Source organism: Hemitrygon akajei, chromosome 11 (genome assembly GCF_048418815.1).
Source record: "Hemitrygon akajei chromosome 11, sHemAka1.3, whole genome shotgun sequence".
Taxonomy (NCBI): Eukaryota; Metazoa; Chordata; class Chondrichthyes; order Myliobatiformes; family Dasyatidae; genus Hemitrygon; species Hemitrygon akajei.
In genome coordinates, this window is record NC_133134.1 from 36616618 (window position 1) to 36638694 (window position 22077).

A 22077-nucleotide genomic window follows, 5' to 3' on the forward strand; every position below is an offset into this window, starting at 1 on the left:
AAAGACAATTCAGAACTGTTTTGCTCACAGTGGTTTCAAGCATCCAGGCTTGGAGATGTCAGAAACAGGCAGGAGTGAAAATAAAACGATTTCACTACTTCAACAAGTTACGACCTATGAAAAATTTGAAGGTATCGACAATCATCTTGAATGTTACAATGAAAATTAAGTTTTGAAAAATGCAATTATCAAAGGCATTCTATGAAGACAGTCCATTATCTGCACTAGGTGCATGCCCTGGGATTTAGTTCATTTATGAGTCAATCAAAAGAATATGATAGTGTACACTGGACGAATACCCCCATCGATAGCTATTAGGAACTAATAGACAGTCTTATAGTACTATAGTACAAACCTCATTTCCAGAAAAGTTGGGATATTTTCCAAAATGCAATAAAAACAAAAATCTGTGATATGCTAATTCACGTGAACCTTTATTTAACTGACAAAAGTACAAAGAAAAGATTTTCAATAGTTTTACTGACCAACTTAATTGTATTTTGTAAATATACACAAACTTAGAATTTGATGGCTGCAACACACTCAACAAAAGTTGGAACAGAGGCATGTTTACCATTGTGTTACATCACCTTTCCTTTTAATAACACTTTTTAATTGTTTTGGAACTGAGGATACTAATTGCAGTAGATTTGCAATTGGAAATTTTGTCCATTCTTGCTTGATATAAGACTTCAGCTTCTCAACAGTCCGTGGTCTCCATTGTCTGATTCTCCTCCGTGATGCGCCATACATTTTCAATAGGAGATAGGTCTGGACTGGCAGCAGGCCAGTCAAGCACACACACTCTGTGTCTACAAAGCCACGCTGTTGTAGCCCGTGCAGAATGTGGTCTGGCATTGTCCTACTGAAATAAGCATGGATGTCCCGGGAAGAGAAGTCGCCTTGATGGCAACATATGTCTCTCTAAAATCCTAATATATGCCTCAGAGTCAATGGTATCTTCACATACATGCAACTCACCCATGCCATGGGCACTGATGCACCCCCATACCATCACAGATGCTGGCTTTTGCACCTTTCGCTGATAACAATCAGGATGGTCATTTTCATCTTTGGCACAGAGAATTCGACGCCCATTTTTTCCAAAAACTAGCTGAAATGTGGACTCATCTGACCACAGCACACGGTTCCACAGTCTTTCGGTCCATCTGAGATGAGCTTGGGCCCAGAGAACTCGCCGGCGTTTCTGCATACAGTTGATGTATGGCTTCCTCTTTGCGTAATACAGTTTCAAGTTGCATTTCTGGATGCAGCGACAGACTGTGTTAAGTGACAATGGTTTTCTGAAGTACTCCCGAGCCCAGGTGGCTATAATTGTCACAGTAGCATGACGGTTTCTTAGGCAGTGCCGCCTGAGGGCTCCAAGATCACGCGCATTCAGCAGTGGTGTCCGACCTTGCCCTTTACGCACTGAGATGTCTCTGAATTCTCTGAATCTTTTCACAATATTATTTACTGTAGATGTTGAAAGACCTAAATTCTCTGCAATTTTGCATTGGGAAATGTTCCTTTTGAACTGACTAACAATTCTCTCACGAATTTTGGCACAAAGGGGTGAGCCATGACCCATCCTTGCATGCAAAGACTGAGCCTTTGATGGACGCTACTTTTATACCCAGTCATGATCCCTCACCTGCTACCAATTAGCCTGCTTAATGTGGAGTCTTCCAAACCGGTGTTACTTGAATATTCTGTGCACTTTCAATCTTATTTTAACTCTGTCCCACTTTTGTTGAGTGTGTTGCAGCCATCAAATTCTAAATTTGTGTATATTTACAAAATACAATTAAGTTGGTCAGTAAAACTATTGAAAATCTTTTCTTTGTACTTTTGTCAGTTAAATAAAGGTTCAAGTGAATTAACATATCACAGATTTCTGTTTTTATTGCATTTTGGAAAATATCCCAACTTTTCTGGAAATGGGGTTTGTAGTATTGGTAGAGTTCTAATTTGTTCTGTATTTCATTGAAATAAATAATTTGTTACTCAATTAAATGTTAGTTATTTTTTCTACCTTTTTAACTATTTCCATGAACCATCAGCTAACTGGGACAGCCTCTTTATTAGGCCAAAATGTACCATTCAAGGTGTCCCAATTAACAGGAATCCACTGTAACAGAATGGACTGCAAATCAAATAAGTTGTTACACGTCCTTCCCAGCTTACAAATGCCCATGCCCAAAGACGTAAGCTGTACATAACGAACGAACAGTCTGCAATGATAACCTCTGGTACCGAGCCCAGAGTGCCATCATTGAGCCAAGATTGATACCAAAATCATTTTCTTTTAGCTACACAGAACTCCTTTTCAGGTAGATTGAAATTAAGTTCAGTTGTTTTTATTGTTCTTTACAGGTTGCAGACCAGTTTGCTGAACTCAGCAGCACAGGATTGAGCTGCAGATTCTCTACATCACCAAGAAAGTAATTCCACAATGACTACAACAATGACAACTTCTTACAATGAATCCTCGCACCACTCTTCTTCAAGCAATAGTACTTTCGATCCCAACACATTCATCGAGATTATGGAACTACAAAATATAATCTCAAGGAGTGTTTACGTCTACAGTATATTTGGACTTGTTGGACTATTAACAGGGATCTTCATCCTAATTACTTATATTAGAAACTTCATCAAAAGTACATTTGAAACACTTGACATCTTCGTATTCACAGTGTCTGTGGCTGACTTCCTGCTTATCCTCTTCTCTTTTACTGATATAGTCAGGCCAAACACCGTTACAACCTCTGCTCTCTGTTGTGCAATCCTCTCATTTTGCTTCAACCTCCCTTATTTCTACACAGAGTACATGCATGTTGCAATTTCCTTCTTTCTGGTATTTCAGCAGACTGCAGTGACTGAAGGAGCCCTGAGAAAACCTCTCATCGCCATCCTCGCAGTAATCAGCTCGAGCATTCTCTGGTCAGTTCTGATCACAGCACTCATTGGGGTCAGTGGGAACTTGAACAAGGAAGTGAACTGCTACTTAGACCCTCTCGAGGCTCCAGCAAAGTATAACATCGTCAAGTTTGTCTTTGGATTTCTCTTGCCAACGCTCACCATTCTGGGATTTATCCTATATTTCCTGATTCATTCCACAAATGGCCTACAAACCTGCAGGATGTCTATCTATTCTCGCCGAGTTTTCCTAGTATTGGTCACGGTGACTTTTATTTGCCGCCTTGTTTACAATGTTCTGCTTCTCCTCCGACGAGAGGTAGTCGATAACGACAGAAATTATAAAATGGAAATGATGGCGACAGTTGGAGAGTTGATCATGTTCGTTGGAAGCTGCCTATGCCTTGTGTGCATTCTCATTTTTGATGAGAAAATGAGACAAGCTGCCGGGAATTTCCTGAGTTGCATTACTAAGCCCTGCTGGGTGTACGACTCCAACAGAAACCGAAATAACATGAACCCCACCATTGAGATCAAGGAGCAACCTGAAGAAGCAGCTTCTCTACACTTAAGTCAAAATCATGTACACATGCTGTCTTAGAATACAAGAGGAACTGTCCTTCAGACATAGCTCCATAGGCTTTAAAATGCTTCAGGTCATCTTGAAAAAGGGGCAAGAGGAGTTCTATATACATGTAAAGTCTTTCTTTTGCGTCTATACCAAGGCACCAGAACATTATGTAGTAATCAACTCAGACAAACCAATATCAGTTGAATGTGATATCATTCCAGTATCAAATTCTGATTGAAATTTTTTTTTAAATGGTGGCAAATTTTAATGTTTCACTCCAATTTTTAAAAAATCCTCAAATGTATGTACTTTGCAGTGAAACAAGATTTCACCCATTTCCCCACTTGCATGGGAAGGCAGAAAATGGTGAAAAGCACATAATATGTGACTGTTGTTACCCAATCTTTCGAAAGACTGAGGAGCAACACTCTAGGCATGATCAACTCCAACTCACAACTGTCACTAATATCATTCTGGAATATATCACAGTAAAATGCGTGTTAGCATCCTTGGAATGGTTTTTCTTTACCCGGTGGGAAATGTTAACCAAACAAGGGAGATGCGGATGAAGAATGTTATGTGGATAATCAGCAGAACAACGAGTCCTAAACACTGACCGTTAAAATAATGAGGGTGTACCAATGGCTTCTAAAAGATCACAACACTATGGCAAAGATCAGTTTTTGGAAGGTACGAAAGATGAGCTTTTATAAGCTAATTGTACACTTCAAAACCGATGCAGTCACTATGTTAAAATCTTGAACGAATCAAGTTGCAGAATGTAGATCTAATGTTACAAGGTTACAGATTCCACATTGTATCAACTCCTAAAACCACAGGACTGAATTCTTCTTTTCACAACCTATTGGCCAAGGAGCCATGGTTGATGCAAGATTACTGCCTCTGGTGTGAATGGAGTGAAGCCACACTCAATTCTAGCCTTCAAAACGAGACCCGCAAATGGCAATTTAATTGCTGGCACTGGATTAAGAGCTAAGAGTACTAAATTGTTGAACAACAAGGCCGCACATATTACTTTTCATCCTGTATTCAAGAAACAAGGGGCAACCGTGACCTCAAACATATAAAAGGATGAACTCTGATGAGAGCTGCTAATTAAAATTCAACTCGCATCCGCGTCTGCTTGTGGACGAAAAGGAGTTGCACTTCAGCTGACTCTTCCAGATCTTCCCTCTGAAGAAAAATCACCAAACTTTGCTGCCTCAACTATCAAAAGCTCAGGTTCACCAGCTCACTCAGTCTCCAAGAACCACAGCCATCCAATATGAGTGAACTTTGTTGTCAAGGCTCATTATCCACAGACACACTGCAAAAGGACTGAGCGGAGAGATCTAATTTCTGGTTCAAAACCACCTCTCTCTTACCCTTATCAATAGATGTAGAATTACATTGAACATAGAACAGTACAGCACAGGAATAATATCTTAGGCCCACAATGTTGTGCTGAACGAATTAAATTAGTAATCAAATGGCTAACCAATTACTTCTGAAGACAACATCCAGATACTTCCATATTCATCAAATTCATGGGTCGAGCTAAACATCTTTTAAAATTGTTTAACATTTCACCCTCTACCACCACTCCAGGCAGTGCATCCCAGACACCTACCAATCCCTATGTAAAAGATTTACCCCTCATGTCTCCTTTGAAGTTACCCCCCTCACCTTAAATGTATGCGCTCTGGTGTTAGACATGCCAACCCTTGGAAAAAGATATTGCCTTTCTACTCTACCAATGCCTCTCCTAATCTATTAGATCCCCCCTCCAGCCTCTGCTGCCCCAGAGCAAACAACCCAAGCTTGTCAACCACTCATGTGCCATCTAATCCAGGCAACATCCTAATAAACCTCTTCTAAAGCCTTGACATTCTTGTTGGCAATGTGCACACTAGTCATGCTTGAGAAGGCAGTGGTGAGATGGACTCATAACCTGCTCCAGAAAACACCCCTTCAGTGCTCTCACACAGGAAGTTACCGCATTTCTTCCTAGCAACAATCAAGACAATTTATTTGCAAGGTAGCATAATATGTGAACATTGTTACCCAATCTTTCCAAAGACTGTGTGTTTTATAAGTGCTGTTAAGGAAATCTTGGCAAATAACTGCGGTGTGTTTTGTAAGTGGAGCATTGGAGCCACAGTGCCGCAACTTTAAGGTAGTAATTAGAATTGAACCAAGAAAGCTGCTTTGCTCCTATTTGGTGTTGAGCTTCTCAACCATCATTTCAAAGCCTTTTAATTAGAAGCGAATATAGTAAACACATTAGCTAAGCCTACAATGCCTAAGAATAAAAAATGCAGAAGATTAACAAAGAGTTGTAAAGGGGATAGGTGTAATACAGCAATTGCTCGATTGAAGTTCTTTCAATTTTTCCACTTGCTGTTTGGCAGTTACAAAATATATTATTAGCAATTACTCATTCTCTCTTCAGCCCAACAAAACTCAGGAAACCACAGTGTTGCGAACTGTCAGGAACATGAACTCTAAAGCCATCTGCTCCTCTTATACCAACTGTAAGAAACTATTCAAATTACTCAACTACTGGACAATAAAAGATCATCAGCGAATGCAGAGCTGCAATATTATATCATTTGTACTTTTCGTTAAAGTCTTTGTTAAATCAAGAGTGGAAATAAAATAGAGATGCCCAATTATGAGGCAAATATGACCTAAATGACAAAGGAATATCACTCCATATGCAATTACTTAGCTCACAATTGTTATTGAATTATGTTATACAGAATGTTATAAGGAAACTTTTGATATGCTGCCATCTTTTCTGAAAGCGATCTTTTAAATGATGAAAAGTAACTGTATTAAATGCAACAGCTTTGTTTATGCATATTTTCAAGGTTATTTTTACACTGACTATTTGCTGCCCGAATGAAAAGTGTCTTAATAATTTTTGCTCTAGCATATTCACCTATCTTGGTTTATATACGTGTTGTAATACAGCCCAACTGTCTTGATTGACAGAAATAGGATACTCCAGCATTCCACAGTGACAGCTAAAAGAATAATAATTTCAAAAACAGCTTGCTACTGAAAAACGATCATATATAATCTAGTAATAAAATCATAAGTAATAAAATAATTATATATCAGCTAAGGCTACAGGTTGTCCATTGGTTTGAAAGCCATATGTGGATCTCAGGAGTGAGTTTATATTTATACCACTAAGTAGTAATATAGTTGTTCTGAAGGCTAGCTAAGCCATACACTTTGCAAATTCCAGATCTATGCTGGTAGCTAGGCAATTAATCTCACTACCTTAATGTGTTTCTGATGTGATGGCTAAACAGGGGGAAATAAGCTCTGTTAAAGCATATTCAGAAATTAGGTTGTATAGCAAAATACTAACTTCATCCACCAAACTTCAGATCTGAATATGGACTGTAGATAAAATTTAAAATGCAGCTCTGGACAACGGGTTCCTAATAGCTGTAAACTGCAGTTAATTGGAAAATCAGACAGTGCTGATTTAAACATTTGTTTTGGGAGTCTGCGTGTGGGTGCAAAGAAGGAAGAGTGAAAGTTATATTCATTCAAAGGAAGCATTATAGATACATTGTAAATACAGAATTATCCTTTTAGCATATCTTTAGCATATAAAATGTCATGCAATATTGGGTCAAGCAGGCCTCTCACTCCAAAAAGGTCTCAATATAATGCCTGCTGTGTCTCATTTGTTGAATAAAAGACTACTTCATATCTACGTCACTCTGGTGACTGTGTTCACATTACGACAAGCTCGAACAATAATTTGATAGTTTTTCATCATTCTTTACAACTAATGATGGAACTCTCTTCTGCATATACCTTACCAAGGACTCCCAAAGGGAGTCTTGGATCTTTTAACAAAGGAGTTTGAAACAGCTAACTTTTCTCACTTTTCTGGGATGCTGAACATTTTTTTCTCTACAATTTTTCCATCATTATCACCATTCAACAGTTCTCAACTCGATGTGTTCCCTCTTATAATTAGATTTTGCAACAGCTGTCATGTATCTCAACGAAATAGATGACCTTCCCTCTCAAGTCAGCCACAGCTGTCCATCACAGCCTTTCCAGTCTTCCTCCGTAACACGCTCTACTATATCCTTTTGATGTTACTATGCCCGCCCAAGTTAAATACAATATCTCACTGTGTACGATCCAGATCTATCTATTCCACATTAGTCCTTTCCCCATGTCAGATGGCTTTCTCTCACACCTAGTTATTCCTTCCTCCAAGTATCTTTAAGCATTTAATAGCCAAGGTTGGCATCACCCAATTACCACATGTCCTGTTACTTATTTCAAAGGGATAAAGCATCTAAGAAAATGAAATTTCAACCAAAATTATATATTTTCTACACCCTTCCCCAAAACCTACCTACACTTATTTCAATCTTATGTTCAAATTAGATTACAAATGATTGAAAATGACTAATTAATAAAACATCAAGTCAATGGTAAGCAAAGATAAAGGTAATCCAATATATTTTGCTTCAAAATTTATTTCTGTTCTGTCAAAAAGTCTCTGACCTGAAGCCTTACCTCTGTTGATCTTCCTACAGATACTGCATGACCTGCTGAGCATTTCCCATTGTCATATAAGATTTTCAGCATCTGGAATTTTGCATCTGCAGTTTATTTTTATTTCAGCCACAATCTGGGTTTCTACATTCTTGCTTTCTGCATCTATCTACCTCTCTTTCTCTCTCTCTCTCTCTCTCTCTCACACACACACACACACACACACACACACACAAACTCACTCTACCTCTTTTTTTCTCAATGCAAGTTGAATCTTGGCTTCAGGAACCCAAGTGGCACACAGCACAACCTAGTGGCCCACATTCAGTACTGCAGTTTAACAAATTACTGAGAAGCTCTACATTTCCACCCCATTGGTAAGGATTTGGTATTATAGCAACATTAATGCTTCACCACATTCAGCTTCGATAGATCTTTCTGTTTGTGCTTATTAAGTAACTGGGTCCCAGACACGTTAAATAGCTTCATAAACTTGATTGCTTCACATCTCCTCTCAGTTCAACATGCACTGTGGTCCTTATTTCAACTTTTCCACAACTTCCAGCAAAATTGCAACAGAGATTCATCCTCCTTCATGCCTAACAAATACAAAAGTTCATATGCTGTCAGTCCATCATGTGCTTTAATTAACAGCCCTCAAACACTCTTTCATCTATTCAATAATCTGGAGCAATATCAAACTGTATAAGGAAATCAGTGAGACAGGCCGTATCTGAGAAAGCTTGACATATCAGTGCCTGATCCAAGCGCTCAACCCAAATCGTGAACTATCGCTCTGCCTGATCTGTAGAGTCACTCTAGCCGGTTTGACTTTTGCAATGAATACATAGAACATATAACAGTACAGCACAGTACGAGCCATTTGGCCCATGATGCTGTTCCAACCTTTTGACCTACCACTTAACAATCCATTTATTTTATCCATGTACCTATCTCCCTAACATATCAACCTCTACCACCACTCCCAGCAATGCATTTGGTATAAAAAATGTCTTACCCCCCCCCCCATCATACATTCCTCCAATCACTTGAAAATTATGCACCCTCATTTAATCATTTCCACACTGGGGAAAAATCTCTGTCTATCCACTTCATCTATGTCTCTTATCATCTCTATCACCTCTACCATGTCATCTTTCACCCTCCTTCACGCCAAAGAGAAAGGCCCTAGCTTGCTTAATCTTTCCGTATAACACATGCTCTCTACAATCTAGGTAATATCCTGGTAAATCTCCTCTGAACCCTAACTAAAACTTCCACATTGTTTCTATGATGAGGTGACCCGAACTAGAGACAATACACCACATGTGGTTTAGCCAGAGTTTTATTGAGCTGAAACATTTCCTGTAGCTGTTGAACTCAATCCCCCAACTAATGGGGCCAATATTACAAATGCCTTCTTATTTGCCTCATCTTTGACAGATCTATGAATGTGGACCCCAAGATCCTGCTATTCCTCCACACTGCTAAGAATCCTATCATTAACCTTGTATTTTTCCTTTAAGTTTCACCTTCCATTTCACAAGTCCCTGAGTTGAACTCCATCTGTCACACTTCATTCCATCCCTTACAACCTACGACATCCTTCTACACCATCCACATCACCACTTCCTAAACGTATATACAGCACCACTCTGTAAGTTCCTGGGAGTGCTCAGCAGACCCTCTGTCTTTGATCTTATCTTCCATCCTTCTTCATTTCTCAGATAAATCACACTACCTCTCCTATCCCCCATCCCACTCCTCCAAATCCCTGACAAGTTCCAACCTATGGATAACTTCTCTGGAAAGCTTTTCTTGCACTGTTCAGTGTTTATTGATCAATGAACAAGGCCCAAACAATTTAAACCTTTGTAATCTTTGGTCAATCTCTTAAACACATACAGGCTGATTACTGCCTAACTATTTATATGTTAAATTCTTGATCCCTTATCATCCTAATCAAAAATCCTACCTTCCATCACTGTACCATCTACAAAGACAGGTGTGCAAAAAGGGCCCGAAGGATCATTGGGGACCCAAGTCACTCCAACCACAAACTGTTCCAGCTGCTACCATATGGGTAACAGTACAGCAGCATAAAAGCCAGGACTAACAGGCTCCGGGACAGCTTCTTCCACTAGGCCATCAGACTGCTCAATTCACGCTGACACAACTGTACGTATTTCCATGTTATATTGACTATCCTGTTGTACATAATATTATAAATTACCATAATTGCACATTTGAACTGAGACATAATGATTTTTACTCCTCATGTGTTTGAAGGATGTAAGTAACAAAGTCAATTCAATTCACTCTGCTCTGAACTTAAACCACCCACTGTTCAGTTATTCAAGGTCTTCAAGGATTACAGTGTTGTAAGACCGTTTACCCTGGTTCTAAAAATGGCACCAACCTGCATTTAAGTGACATTTTGATATAGTATAACATCCCAAGTTACTTCTCTTAAGTATGATCAAACAAAACTAGATACAATTGGGACATCCCGGGTAGGGCTCTCTAAATCTGGAGTGAGCGGGTTGAAAGTGAGAGGTAGAATGTTCAATAAGGATCTATGTGGTAAATTTGGTGTCTGGAATAAGCTGCCAGAAGAAATGCTAGAGACAGGAGGCATTTGGACAGATGTTTGAATAAGCAAAGCTTTGAGGGATATGGAGTTAATGCAGGCAAGTAGGATTAGTATAAGCTGTCATGACGGTCAACATAGATGCTTGGGTCAAAGGGACTGTGTAATGCTATACTGTATATCTCTATAACTCTATGATAAAACAGAAGGGGATATAAGCAAAGAGGAGTTATAACAAGCACCTTAAATCAGCAGAGACATATTGAGGTAGAAAAGTTCAGAGAAAGAATTGCAAAGGCTAGGAAATTGCAGAAGTGCAGGAGGCCAGAGTTGAAGGAGCAGAGACACCTAAAGGTTGTATGATGGGAAACTCTCAAAATTTTATTTATTTAGAGATAAAACACAGAGCAGGTATTCTGCCCAACAAGCCGAACCACCCAGCAACCCACCCTAGCCTCATCACAGGACAATTTACAACGACCTATAAACCTACTAACTGATTTCCTCCGACAGTCTGATTTCCTTCCTCCGAGTGGAGAAGACCCAGAGAAAACCCACGCAGCCACGGGGAGAACATGGAGAACAGGCACTGCCGGTATTGAATTCCGGACTCCGATGAGCCAAGCTGTAATACTTTTGCGCTAACTGCTACACCACCATGGTGTCCCCTGTTGTCCTTGGATGGAACTCAAAAATGAAAACATGGAAGAACAGATCTTTTGTAACTAATTTCAACAAACTTGCTGTTATACTTAGATTGGTAAAATTATGATGAAGGTCAGTAATTTTAATCACTGAGAAAATTAAAAGATGTATGTAGATACTGAATAATGTAATGTTTTTTATTTCAACTGGTCCAGATGTTCATCAGTCAAAACATTCAAACATGATCCCAACCCCATATGTCTGAGATTCTAGTTCCGTAGTGAAGGAAATCTGCTTCGTTCCTCAAACGTTCAACTAGATTCCTATCAACCTACTCCTGTTTGGGAAGACGTCAGCAGCCATAGGATATTTTATCTCAAGAAGTAAGTTCTCCTGAACAACTTTTCTCCTTTATTCAATTACCACTCCCAAACCATATTAACTACAATCTTAATGTGAATTAATCTCCCACCTAATTATTTTGAAGAACATTAGTGTTCTTGAAGATGGGGACATTTTAAAAGACATGACAGCAGGTCTTTAAATTATTTGTCATTAAAAGTTTTAACATATTTGCGCTGTGCTACATTGCATGGGATATTGTAATTTTAAGAGTTGCATCCGTTTGTTATATAGCCCAGTTTTATCAGAACTGAAATCACACCAGTGGTGCTTTAACTCAAGAGAGGACAATAAAAACTCAGTTTTACTGACTGTATAAATAAGGCTGAATACTTTTATTTACCTTTAGCCTGATTCATGAACTATATGGCTGCCACTTAAGATTAAAACCAATCAGAGTGGCACCACGTGGCACTGATCCCTTTTGCATGACTGATCAGCAGCTCACTGATTCAATCAATTTTATGATGGTTAACTGTAAAACCAGGACTCTATGGACTCAGTGAGGCAGAGCTCATTAATAGTGTCAACAGCAGAACACGGAGTGAGAAATGGCAGATCCCTAAAAAGGGAAAATTAATCTCTACTGCAACAACAGTAAACAATAGTCAGCTCTTGTTGCTAATCCACCGAGAATTTGACAGCATGTTTAGGAGTTCCATGCACATTGTTAAATGTGAAGATTCACAAGTAGCTGCAAATGACTCAGCAAATCAATGCTGGCAATGAACATTCTGAAAAGATTGCTTGGGACATAGGGCCAGAATAAGGACGGGAGTGATGCTGGGGGCTGCTCTGTTCTGGAAACTGAGGTGAAGTTACAACAGTATAATTCTTCACTTCTGCAAAGAAGTGCTGATGATACAACCATTGTTGATAGAATCTCACGCAGAGACAAGAGGGCGTACAGGAGTGAGATTTGCCAACTAGTGGAATGGTGCCGCAGCAACAACCTGGCACTCAACGTCAGTAAGATGAAAGAGCTGATTGTGGACTTCAGGAAGGGTAAAATGAAGGAACACATACCAATACTCATAGAGGGATCAGAAGTGGAGAGGGAGTGAGTGAGCAGTTTTAAGTTCCTGGGTGCCAAAATCTCTGAGGACCTAACCTGGTCTCAACATTATGATGCAGTTATAAAGAAGGCAAGACAGCGACTATACGTCATTAGGAGTTTGAAGAGATTTGGTATGGCAACAAGTACTCTCAAATACTTCTACATATGTACTGTGTACAATTCTGGTGCCTCACTATAGGAAGGATGTGGAAGCATTGGAAAGGGTAAGGAGGAGATTTATCAGGATGCTGCCTGGTTTAGAGAGTATGGATTATGATCAGAGATTAAGGGAGCTAGGGCTTTACTCTTTGGAGAGAAGGAGGATGAGAGGAGACATGATAGAGGTGTACAAGATATTAAGAGGAATAGACAGAGTGGACAGCCAGCGCCTCTTCCCCAGGGCACCACTGCTCAGTACAAGAGGACATGGCTTTAAGGTAAGGGGAGGGAAGTTCAAGGGGGATATTAGAGGAAGGTTTTTCACTCAGAGAGTGGTTGGTGCATGGAATGCACTGCCTGAGTCAGTGGTGGAGGCAGACACACTAGTGAAGTTTAAGAGACTACTAGACAGGTATATGGAGGAATTTAAGGTGGGGGGGGGGGGTTATATGTGAGGCAGGGTTTGAGGGTCGCCAAAACATTGTGGGCCGAAGAGCCTGTAATGTGCTGTACTATTCTATGTTCTATGTACCATGGAGAGCATTCTGACAGGCTTCATCACTCTCTGGTATTGGTGGTGGGGTGGGGGGGGGGGGGGGGAAGAGTGTAGGCTACTGCACGGGACCAAAAGAAGCTGCAGAGGGTTGTAAATTTAGTCCGCTCTATCTTGAGTACTAGCCTACAAAGTACCCAGGACATCTTCAAGGAGCAGTCTCTCAGAAAGGCAGCGTCCATTATTAAGGACCTCCAGCACCCAGGGCATACCCTTTTCTCACTGTTACTATCAGGTAGGAGGTACAGAAGCCTGAAGGCACACACTCAGTGATTCAGAAACAGCTTCTTCCCCTCTGCAATCCGATTCCTAAATGGACATTGAACCTGTGAACACTACCTCACTTTTTAGTATACATTATTTCTTGCACAATTTTTAATCTATTCAATATATGTATGGTGTGATTGATTCAATTCTTTATTTATTATTATTTTCTTTTTCTATATTATGTATTGCATTGAACTGCTGCTGCTAAGTTAACAAATTTCACGACACATGCTGGTGATAATAAACCTGATTCTGATCCCAAAAGGCCACAACTGGCGTTATCATGTAATTAGGACACATGTCTGAAAAATATCACAGAAAGTAGGTACTTGAGATGAATAGCATGGGCTAATTGATGAGGAAGCTAAATAAATGCACAATGAAGAATGTATGAGAAGTTTATGCTGATAAGAGTTAAATTAGGAACAGTTTTCAGTAACAGGATCCTATCAGGAGACGATATGTAGTTGGAGTTTAGGAGAATGAGGCTGACCTTATTCAAAAAATATATCTGAAGAAGTCTTGCAGAGTAAATGTAAGATTTTTCCATGAGGGAATTTAGGTTCAAGATGAAGGACTGGTCATTTAAAACTAAGATATGTAGACATTTCTTCTCTCAGAAGGTACTGAAACTCCAAAATCCTCTGTGGTGGAAGCCAGATCAATAGATATACTTGGAGTGGAGGTAGATAAATATTTTAAAGAATGACCAATTGAGGCCAAATAGATCAGCCATGATCACGTTAAATGATAAGGCAAGGTTGAATACCCTGATGACCTATTTCTAGCTCCTAGTTCCTAATTACTTATCTGACCAGTTCTCTATTCATTGTGCTTCAGTCAAGCACAGCAAAGGTCAATTCAGAGAACTGCTGTTGCTTCCAATCTGTCATATCACACATAACCTATCAATAAGCATTGTTGGTTAATTTATTTTCCTTGATAAAATAAAAGATGTTGGCTCACTTTAATCTTTTCTTAAAGCCATTAATTGTGTCCTTGGCCACCTCTTTTGTCATGATGAAGTGGGGCAACACCTTATTCTTTCTAAGTAGCCTCCAACCTGCCAGCATGAACATCTAAAGTAATTTCTCCAGTAATTTCTCCCCCTCTTACTCCTTTCTCTTCTTCTCACCTGTCCATCATCTCCCTCTAATACCCCTCCTCCTTCCAATTCTTCCACAGTCTATTCTTCTCTCCTACCAGATCCTGCTTCTTCAGCCCAATTTCTCACAGTCCCTACCGCCCACTTTCCCCCTCACCTGGTATCACCCATCATTTGCCAGATTGTACTCGTTCCCCTCCACCCATCTTCTTATTCTGGCTTCATGCCCCTTCCTTTCCAGTTCTCAGCCCAAAACATTGACTGTTTATTCACTCCTATAGATGCTGCCTAACCTGCTGAGTTCCTCCAGTATGTTGAGCGTCTTGCTCTGGATTTCCAGCACCTGCAGGACCTCATGTTTATGAATTGCATCTAACAAGCACTTCCTGCAAGTTTAAAACACGATATCTCAAAATCAGAAATTCTGAAATGATCAAATATTGTTTAAAAAGTGCTTTAAAACAAGGTAAGTCATGGGCCACAGCCAATACCTGTAGCTTTGCTTTCCATTTGACTAGATGGTGGGGAATGTACTGTATATGTTAACTTATTAGTGCTTACTGTAGCTCTGCTGAATGTAAGTGACTGACTTAATAGATAGATAGATAGATAGATAGATAGATAGATAGATAGATACTTTATTCATCCCCATGGGGAAATTCAACTTTTTTCCAATGTCCCATACACTTGTTATAGCAAAACTAATTACATACAATACTTAACTCAGTAAAAAATATGAAATGCATCTACATCACTATCTCAAAAAGCATTAATAATAGCTTTTAAAAAGTTCTTAAGTCCTGGCGGTAGAATTGTAAAGCCTAATGGCATTGGGGAGTATTGACCTCTTCATCCTGTCTGAGGAGCATTGTATCGATAGTAACCTGTCGCTGAAACTGCTTCTCTGTCTCTGGATGGTGCTATGTAGAGGATGTTCAGAGTTATCCATAATTGACCGTAGCCTACTCAGCGCCCTTCGCTCAGCTACCAATGTTAAACTCTCCAGTACTTTGCCCACGACAGAGCCCGCCTTCCTTACCAGCTTATTAAGACGTGAGGCGTCCCTCTTCTTAATGCTTCCTCCCCAACACGCCACCACAAAGAAGAGGGCGCTCTCCACAACTGACCTATAGAACATCTTCAGCATCTCACTACAGACATTGAATGACGCCAACCTTCTTAGGAAGTACAGTCGACTCTGTGCCTTCCTGCACAAGGCATCTGTGTTGGCAGTCCAGTCTAGCTTCTCGTCTAATACTGCACAAATGTACAAGCTGAACTTATATACGTCACCCCCGGGTTACAAATGCCTGACTAATGGACACCCCTTACATATGAACATGCTTCCATAATATTATTAAATTCCAAGGTCAGATGTACATAGGCATGCAAAAGTTTGGGCACCCCTGGCCAAAATTTCTGTTACTGTGAATAGCTGAGTGAGTAAAAGATGACCTGATTTCCAAAAGGCATAAAGTTAAAGATGACACAGTTCTTTAATATTTTAAGCAAGAGTACTCTTTTATTTCCATCTTTTACAGTTTCAAAAATGACAAAAAAGGAAAAGGGCCTGAAGCATAAGTTTGGGGACCCTGCATGGTCAGTACTTAGTAATGACCCCTTTGGCAAGTATCACAGCTTGTAAATGCTTTTTGTAGCCAGCTAAGAGTCTTTCAATTCTTGTTCAGGGGATTTTCACCCATTCTTCGTTCCAAAAGGCTTCTAGTTCTGTGAGATTATTGGGCGATCTTGCATGCACTACTCTTTTGAGATCTATCCACAGATTTTCGATGACGTTTAGGTCAGGGGACTGTAAGGGCCACGGCAAAATCTTCAGCTTACACCTCTTGAGATAGTCCATTGTGGATTTTGAGGTGTGTTTAGGATCATTATCCTGTTGTAGAAGCTGTCCTCTTTTCATCTTCAGCATTTTTACAGATGGTGTGATGTTTGCTTCCAGAAATTGCTGGTACTTAATTGAATTCATTCTTCCCTCTACCAGTGAAATATTCCCCGTGCCACTGGCTGCAACACAAGCCCAAAGCATGATCAATCCATCCCCATGCTTAACAGTTGGAGAGGTGTTCTTTTCATGAAATTCTGCACCCTTTTTTCTCCAGACGTACCTTTGCTCATTGCAACCAAAAAGTTCTATTTTAACTTCACAGTCCACAGGACTTGTTTCCAAAATGCACCAGTCTTGTTTAGATGTTCCTTTGCAAATTTCTGATGCTGAATTTTGTGGTGAAGACACAGGAAAGGTTTTCTTCTGATGACTCTTCCATGAAGGTCATATTTGTGCAGGTGTCGCTGCACAGTAGAACAGTGCACCACCACTCCAGAGTCTGCTAAATCTTCCTGAAGGTCTTTTGTAGTCAAACAGGGGTTTTGATTTACCTTTCTAGCAATCCTACGAGCAGTTCTCTCGGACAGTTTTCTTGGTCTTCCAGACCTCAATTTGACCTCCCTCGTTCCTGTTAACTGCCACTTCTTAAGTACATTACGAACTGAGCAAATGGCTACCTGAAAGCGCTTTGCTATCTTCTTATAGCCTTCTCCTGTTTTGTGGGCATCATTTATATTAATTTTCAGAGTGCTAGGCAGCTGCGTAGAGGAGCCCATGGCTGCTGATTGTTGGGACAAGGTTTGAGGAGTCAAGGTATTTATAAAGCTTTGAAATTTACATCACCTGGCCTTTCCTAACAATGACCGTGAACAAGCCATAGCCCTAACAAGCTATTTAAGTTCTGAGACCTTAAGTTATCTGAGAACTCAAATCTCTTGGGGTTCCCAAACCTTTGCATGGTGCTCCTTTCCTTTTTTTTCCCACTCTAAAATTGTACAAAACAAAAATAATACACTAATCTTGCTTAAAATGTTGAAAAGAATGTGTCATCTGTAACTTTATGATTTTTGGAGATCAGTTCATCTTCTACTCACTTAATTATTTACAGTAACAAAAATTTTGACCGGGGTGCCCAAACTTATGCATGCCACTATACATATAGGAATTCATTCCTACGAACTGCAGAACTAAATTAATCTCCCTCTCCCTCCCCCCATGTTTAGGATTTTTTTCTTATCAGTAATATGTGCTTTCGATGCCTTTCATTGCAATATTATGGAGATGCAATTACCACACCACATGATTTTTTTGTGTACTTTCCCCAAATCAACTTATGGACATCTGTTAAAAACAGAACCATTCATTAACTAGGGACAGCCTGCCATGAGACACGCCTTTATGACTACAGTGCCCATGTCAGAAAACAATTGGTCATACAGCATCTTGCTTGCCAAATTGTTTGACCAATCAGCACCAGCCAGGTATTTATTTAATGATTGATGTCAACATTAAAAGCCTGGACAACATCTGTTGCCATAGACCCGCAATTAAGCCTGAACAATTGAGAGACAACCAGCTGAGCCTGCACATTATCTTAAAATAAATATCCCATGTCAATCCTGTCACTTAAAAGCTTTGTGTTTTAAGAGTATCTGTCATTCCCAAACAGAAATACGTGTGGCTTAGTATTGATTCCAAGTTTCAGATCTTTGTTGAGTGGTATACATTCCTAAGAACAAGTCCAACTGGCAAAGAAAGGCAAAAAACCTGAGTCAACACATATTAGAGAAAATTAGTTCTGATCATGGCAAGTCTCAGTTGTTCCGAAAAATCTGAACAACAGTAACAAGAACACAATGTTATATTAACAAGAACACAAAATTACATTCTGGTAACAAGAACTTCATTGCACTCACCTTGTTAAATTTATCTTAGAGATATTCAACAGAAGAATAAAGGATCCAATGTGATGAGAAATTATTCATTATTTAGAAAAAATAAGAAATGGTAACAAATACTTCCCTTCCCAAGAATAAATTTATTATATGCAGTGGCTTACTAAAGAAAGACTAGGTCAGTTCTTGGTGACACTATCACACTAAGAACCAAAGGATGTCTCTGTCAAAGTACTTTCATGTAGCTCATTCAAACAAGTCAGTCAGCCAAACGTAAATCACCACGGAAAACTGCAGATGAACTACACCTTAGGGTTCTGAAGGACGTAGCGGCAGAGGTTGTGGAGGCATTAGTAATGATCTTTCAAGAACTACTAGACTCTGGCATGGTTCCAGGGGACTGGAAAATTGCAAATGTCACTCCACTTTGGAGGGAGGCAGCAGAAAGGAAATTATAGATCAGTTAGTCTGAAAGATTAGTCTGAAAGTTAGTGGGAAAGATAATAGAATCAATTGTTAAGGATGAGGTGATGGAGTACTTGATGACACAGTTCGAGATAGGACAAAATCAGCATGGCTTCCTTAACCTGTTGGGATTCTTTGAGATTACAAGTAGTATAGATAAAGGGGGTACAGTGGAAGTTACATACTCTGATTTTGAGAAAGTCTTTGACAAGATGCCACACATGAAGCTGCTAACCAATTTAAGAGCCCATGGTAATACAGGAAAGTTACTAGCATGGTTAGAGCATTGGTTGATTGGTAGAAGGCAGTGAGTGGGAATAAAAGGATCCTGGTCTGCTTGGTTGCCAGTGACTAGTGATGTTCTGCAGGGGATGGTGCTGGGACCACTTCTTTTTATGTTATATATCAATGATTTAGATGGTGGAATAGACAGGTTTGCAGATGATATAAAGATTAGTGGAGGAGCAGGTAGTGTTGAGGAAACAGGAAGGCTGCAGAAGGACTTAGATAGATTAGGAGAATGGGCAAGAAAGTGGCAAATTAAATACAATGTTAGAAATTGCATGGTCATGCACTTGGGTCGAAGAAATAAATCTGCAGCCTATTTTCTAAACAGGGTGAAAACCCAAAAATCTGAGATGCAAAGGGAATTGGGAGTCCTTGTGCAGAACACCCTAAAGTCTAACTTGCAGGTTGAGTCGATGGTGAGAAAGGCAAATGCATTGTTCACATTCATTTCAAGAGGTCTAAAATATAAGAGCAGGGATGTGATGCTGAGGCTTTATAAAGCACTGGTAAGGCCTCACCTTGAGTACTGTAAACAGTTTTGTGCTCCTCATCTAAGAAAAGATGTGCTGCTATTGGAGAGGGTTCAGAGGAGGTTCACAAGGATGATTCTGGGAATGAAAAGGTTATCATACAAGGAATGATTCATGGCTCTGGGTCTGTACTCGCTAGAATTTTGAAAGCTAAGGGGGAATTTCACTAAAATCTTTTAAATGTTGAAAGGGCTAGACAGAGTAAATGAAGAAAGGATTCATTCCATGGTGGGGGAGTCTAGGTCAAGAAGGCGCAGCCTCAGAATAGAGGGGAGTCCATTTAAAACAGATGTAGAGAAATTTCTTTAGGCAGAAAGTCGAAAATTTGTGGAATTTGTTACCAAAGGCAGCTGTGGAGGCCAGGTCGTTGGGTGTATTTAAGGCAGCGATTGATAGGTTCTTGATTGACCACGGCATCAAGGTTACGGGGAGAAGGCTGAGGAGAGGGGAGAAAAAAAGATCAGCTGTGATTGAGCAACGAAGCAGCTCAATGGGCCGAATCGTCTAACTCTGCTCCTATGTCTTTTGTCTTATGAAAATATCACAAGCACAAGAGATTCTGCAGGTGCTGGAAATCCAGAGCAACACACACAAAATGCTGGAAGAACTCAACAGGTCAGGCAGTACCAACAGGAAATGAATAAACAGTTGACGGTTTGAACAGAGATCCTTCATCCGCAATGCAAAGGAAGGGCAAAGATGTCAGAATAAAAAGGTGGGTTTAGAGGAAGGACGACAAGCTAGAAGGTTGAAAGTGATGGGTCAAGCCAAGTGGGTGGAAAAGGTAAGGGCATGAAAGGAAGGAATCTGATAGGAGGAGAAACTGGACCATGGGAGATAGGGAAGAAAGAGGGGCACCAGGGGGAGGTGAAAGGCAGGTGAGGAAAAGAAGCAAGAGACCCAAGTGGGAAAAATAAAAATTATTAGAAGGAGAAATCAATGATCATGCCATCAGGATGGAGGCTACCTAGATGGAATAGGAGATGTTGTTCCTCCACCCTGTGTGTGGCCTCTTCATGAGAAAAGAGGAGGACATGAACCAACATGGCAGAATAGGAAAGGGGATAGGAATTAAAATGAATGACCACCAGGAAAACCCACTTTTGGTGGACTGGGCAGAGGTGCTCGACAAGGCAGTCCCCCAATTTAAGTTGGGTTTCATCAGTCTACAGGAGACCTCGTCAGAAGCACCGGACACAACAGGTTCACAGCTGAGGTGCTGCCTCACATGGAAGTACAGTTTGGGGTCCTCAATGGAGGTGAATGGGCAGTGTCGCATGTCTGTCTCTTGCAGTGATAATGTGCCAGGGGGGAGATTTGTAGGGAGGAGTGAATGAACAAGGGAATTATACAGGGAATGATCCCCGCGGAAAGTGGAGAATGGGGGGAGGTAAAAGTGTGTTTGGTGGTAGGATCCCGTTGATGGTGAAAGTTGGGGAGACTGATGTGGTGGATGAGGAGGCTCATGGAGTGGTAGGTGAAGACAAGATGAACTCTATCCCTGTTAAGGAGGTGGGAAGAATGGGGTGAGCATCTGGGAAATGGAGGAGATACACACAGGAGAGCATCATCAATGGTGGACAAAGCAAAACCCCGTTCTTTAAAGAAGGAGGACATCTCTGATGTCCTGGAAAGGAAGACTTCATTCCACAAACAGATACAGCAGAGGTGAAGAAATTCATAAAAAGGAATGACTTTTTAATGGAGACAGGGCTGGAAGAGGTATAATCAAGATAGCCATGGGAATTGGTAGGTTTATAAAAGATGTTGGTAGACAGTTTGTCAGTAGAGATGGAGACAGAGAGTTTGAGAAAGTGGAGACGGGTGTTAGAAATCGACCAAGTAAATCTAAGGGGCTGTTGGAAGTTGGAGGCAAAGTTTATGAAATTGAGAAGCTCAGTATGGGTGCATGAAGCAGCACCAATGCAGTTATCAATGTAGCGCAGAATGAGTTAGACAGCATTGTCAGGGAAAGCTTGGCACATGAAACTGTTCCACATAGCCAATGAAAAGGCAGACATAGCTAAAATGTAAAACATGCTTATGTATATTAATGCAAATTGCTGCTGTAGTGGGATATAACCCTGCTCCTTACCCTCCAAACTATCTAGGTGAGGGGAATTCTTGCTGGACTGTGAAGAACTTAACCACCATTTACTTGGTGCTCCTAAGCAGATCTTCAACCTGTATCAAACAGCTATAAATACAGAGGAATTATTGCTCAACACAAGAGATCCTGCTGA

The 22077-nt window shown here is 40.3% G+C and overlaps 3 protein-coding genes across 5 annotated transcripts in view; 2 read left to right on the top strand and 1 right to left on the bottom strand.

Moving 5' to 3' along the window:
- The window catches only part of LOC140735483 (uncharacterized), a 30737-nt gene extending 23448 nt beyond the window's left edge, over positions 1 to 7289 (top strand). Inside the window, exon 2 of the mRNA XM_073060625.1 lies at positions 2377 to 7289. Coding sequence (XP_072916726.1) covers positions 2456 to 3523 — 1068 coding nt within the window. The 5' untranslated portion in view covers positions 2377 to 2455 and the 3' untranslated portion in view covers positions 3524 to 7289. The remainder of the gene's footprint in view (positions 1 to 2376) is intronic.
- The window catches only part of LOC140735485 (protein cholesin-like), a 397591-nt gene that overhangs the window by 267745 nt on the left and 107769 nt on the right, over positions 1 to 22077 (bottom strand). The window contains exon 1 of one of the 3 annotated variants that reach the window (XM_073060635.1): positions 8054 to 8140. The exons of the other annotated variants lie outside the window; for them this stretch is intronic. Coding sequence (XP_072916736.1) covers positions 8054 to 8125 — 72 coding nt within the window. The 5' untranslated portion in view covers positions 8126 to 8140. Of the gene's footprint in view, positions 1 to 8053; positions 8141 to 22077 lie in introns of those variants that run through there. 3 annotated transcript variants of the gene reach the window in all.
- gper1 (G protein-coupled estrogen receptor 1) overlaps positions 15176 to 22077 on the top strand; it is a 62371-nt gene continuing 55469 nt past the window's right edge. The window contains exon 1 of the mRNA XM_073060624.1: positions 15176 to 15276. The gene's annotated coding sequence lies outside the window, so the exon portion shown is untranslated. The remainder of the gene's footprint in view (positions 15277 to 22077) is intronic.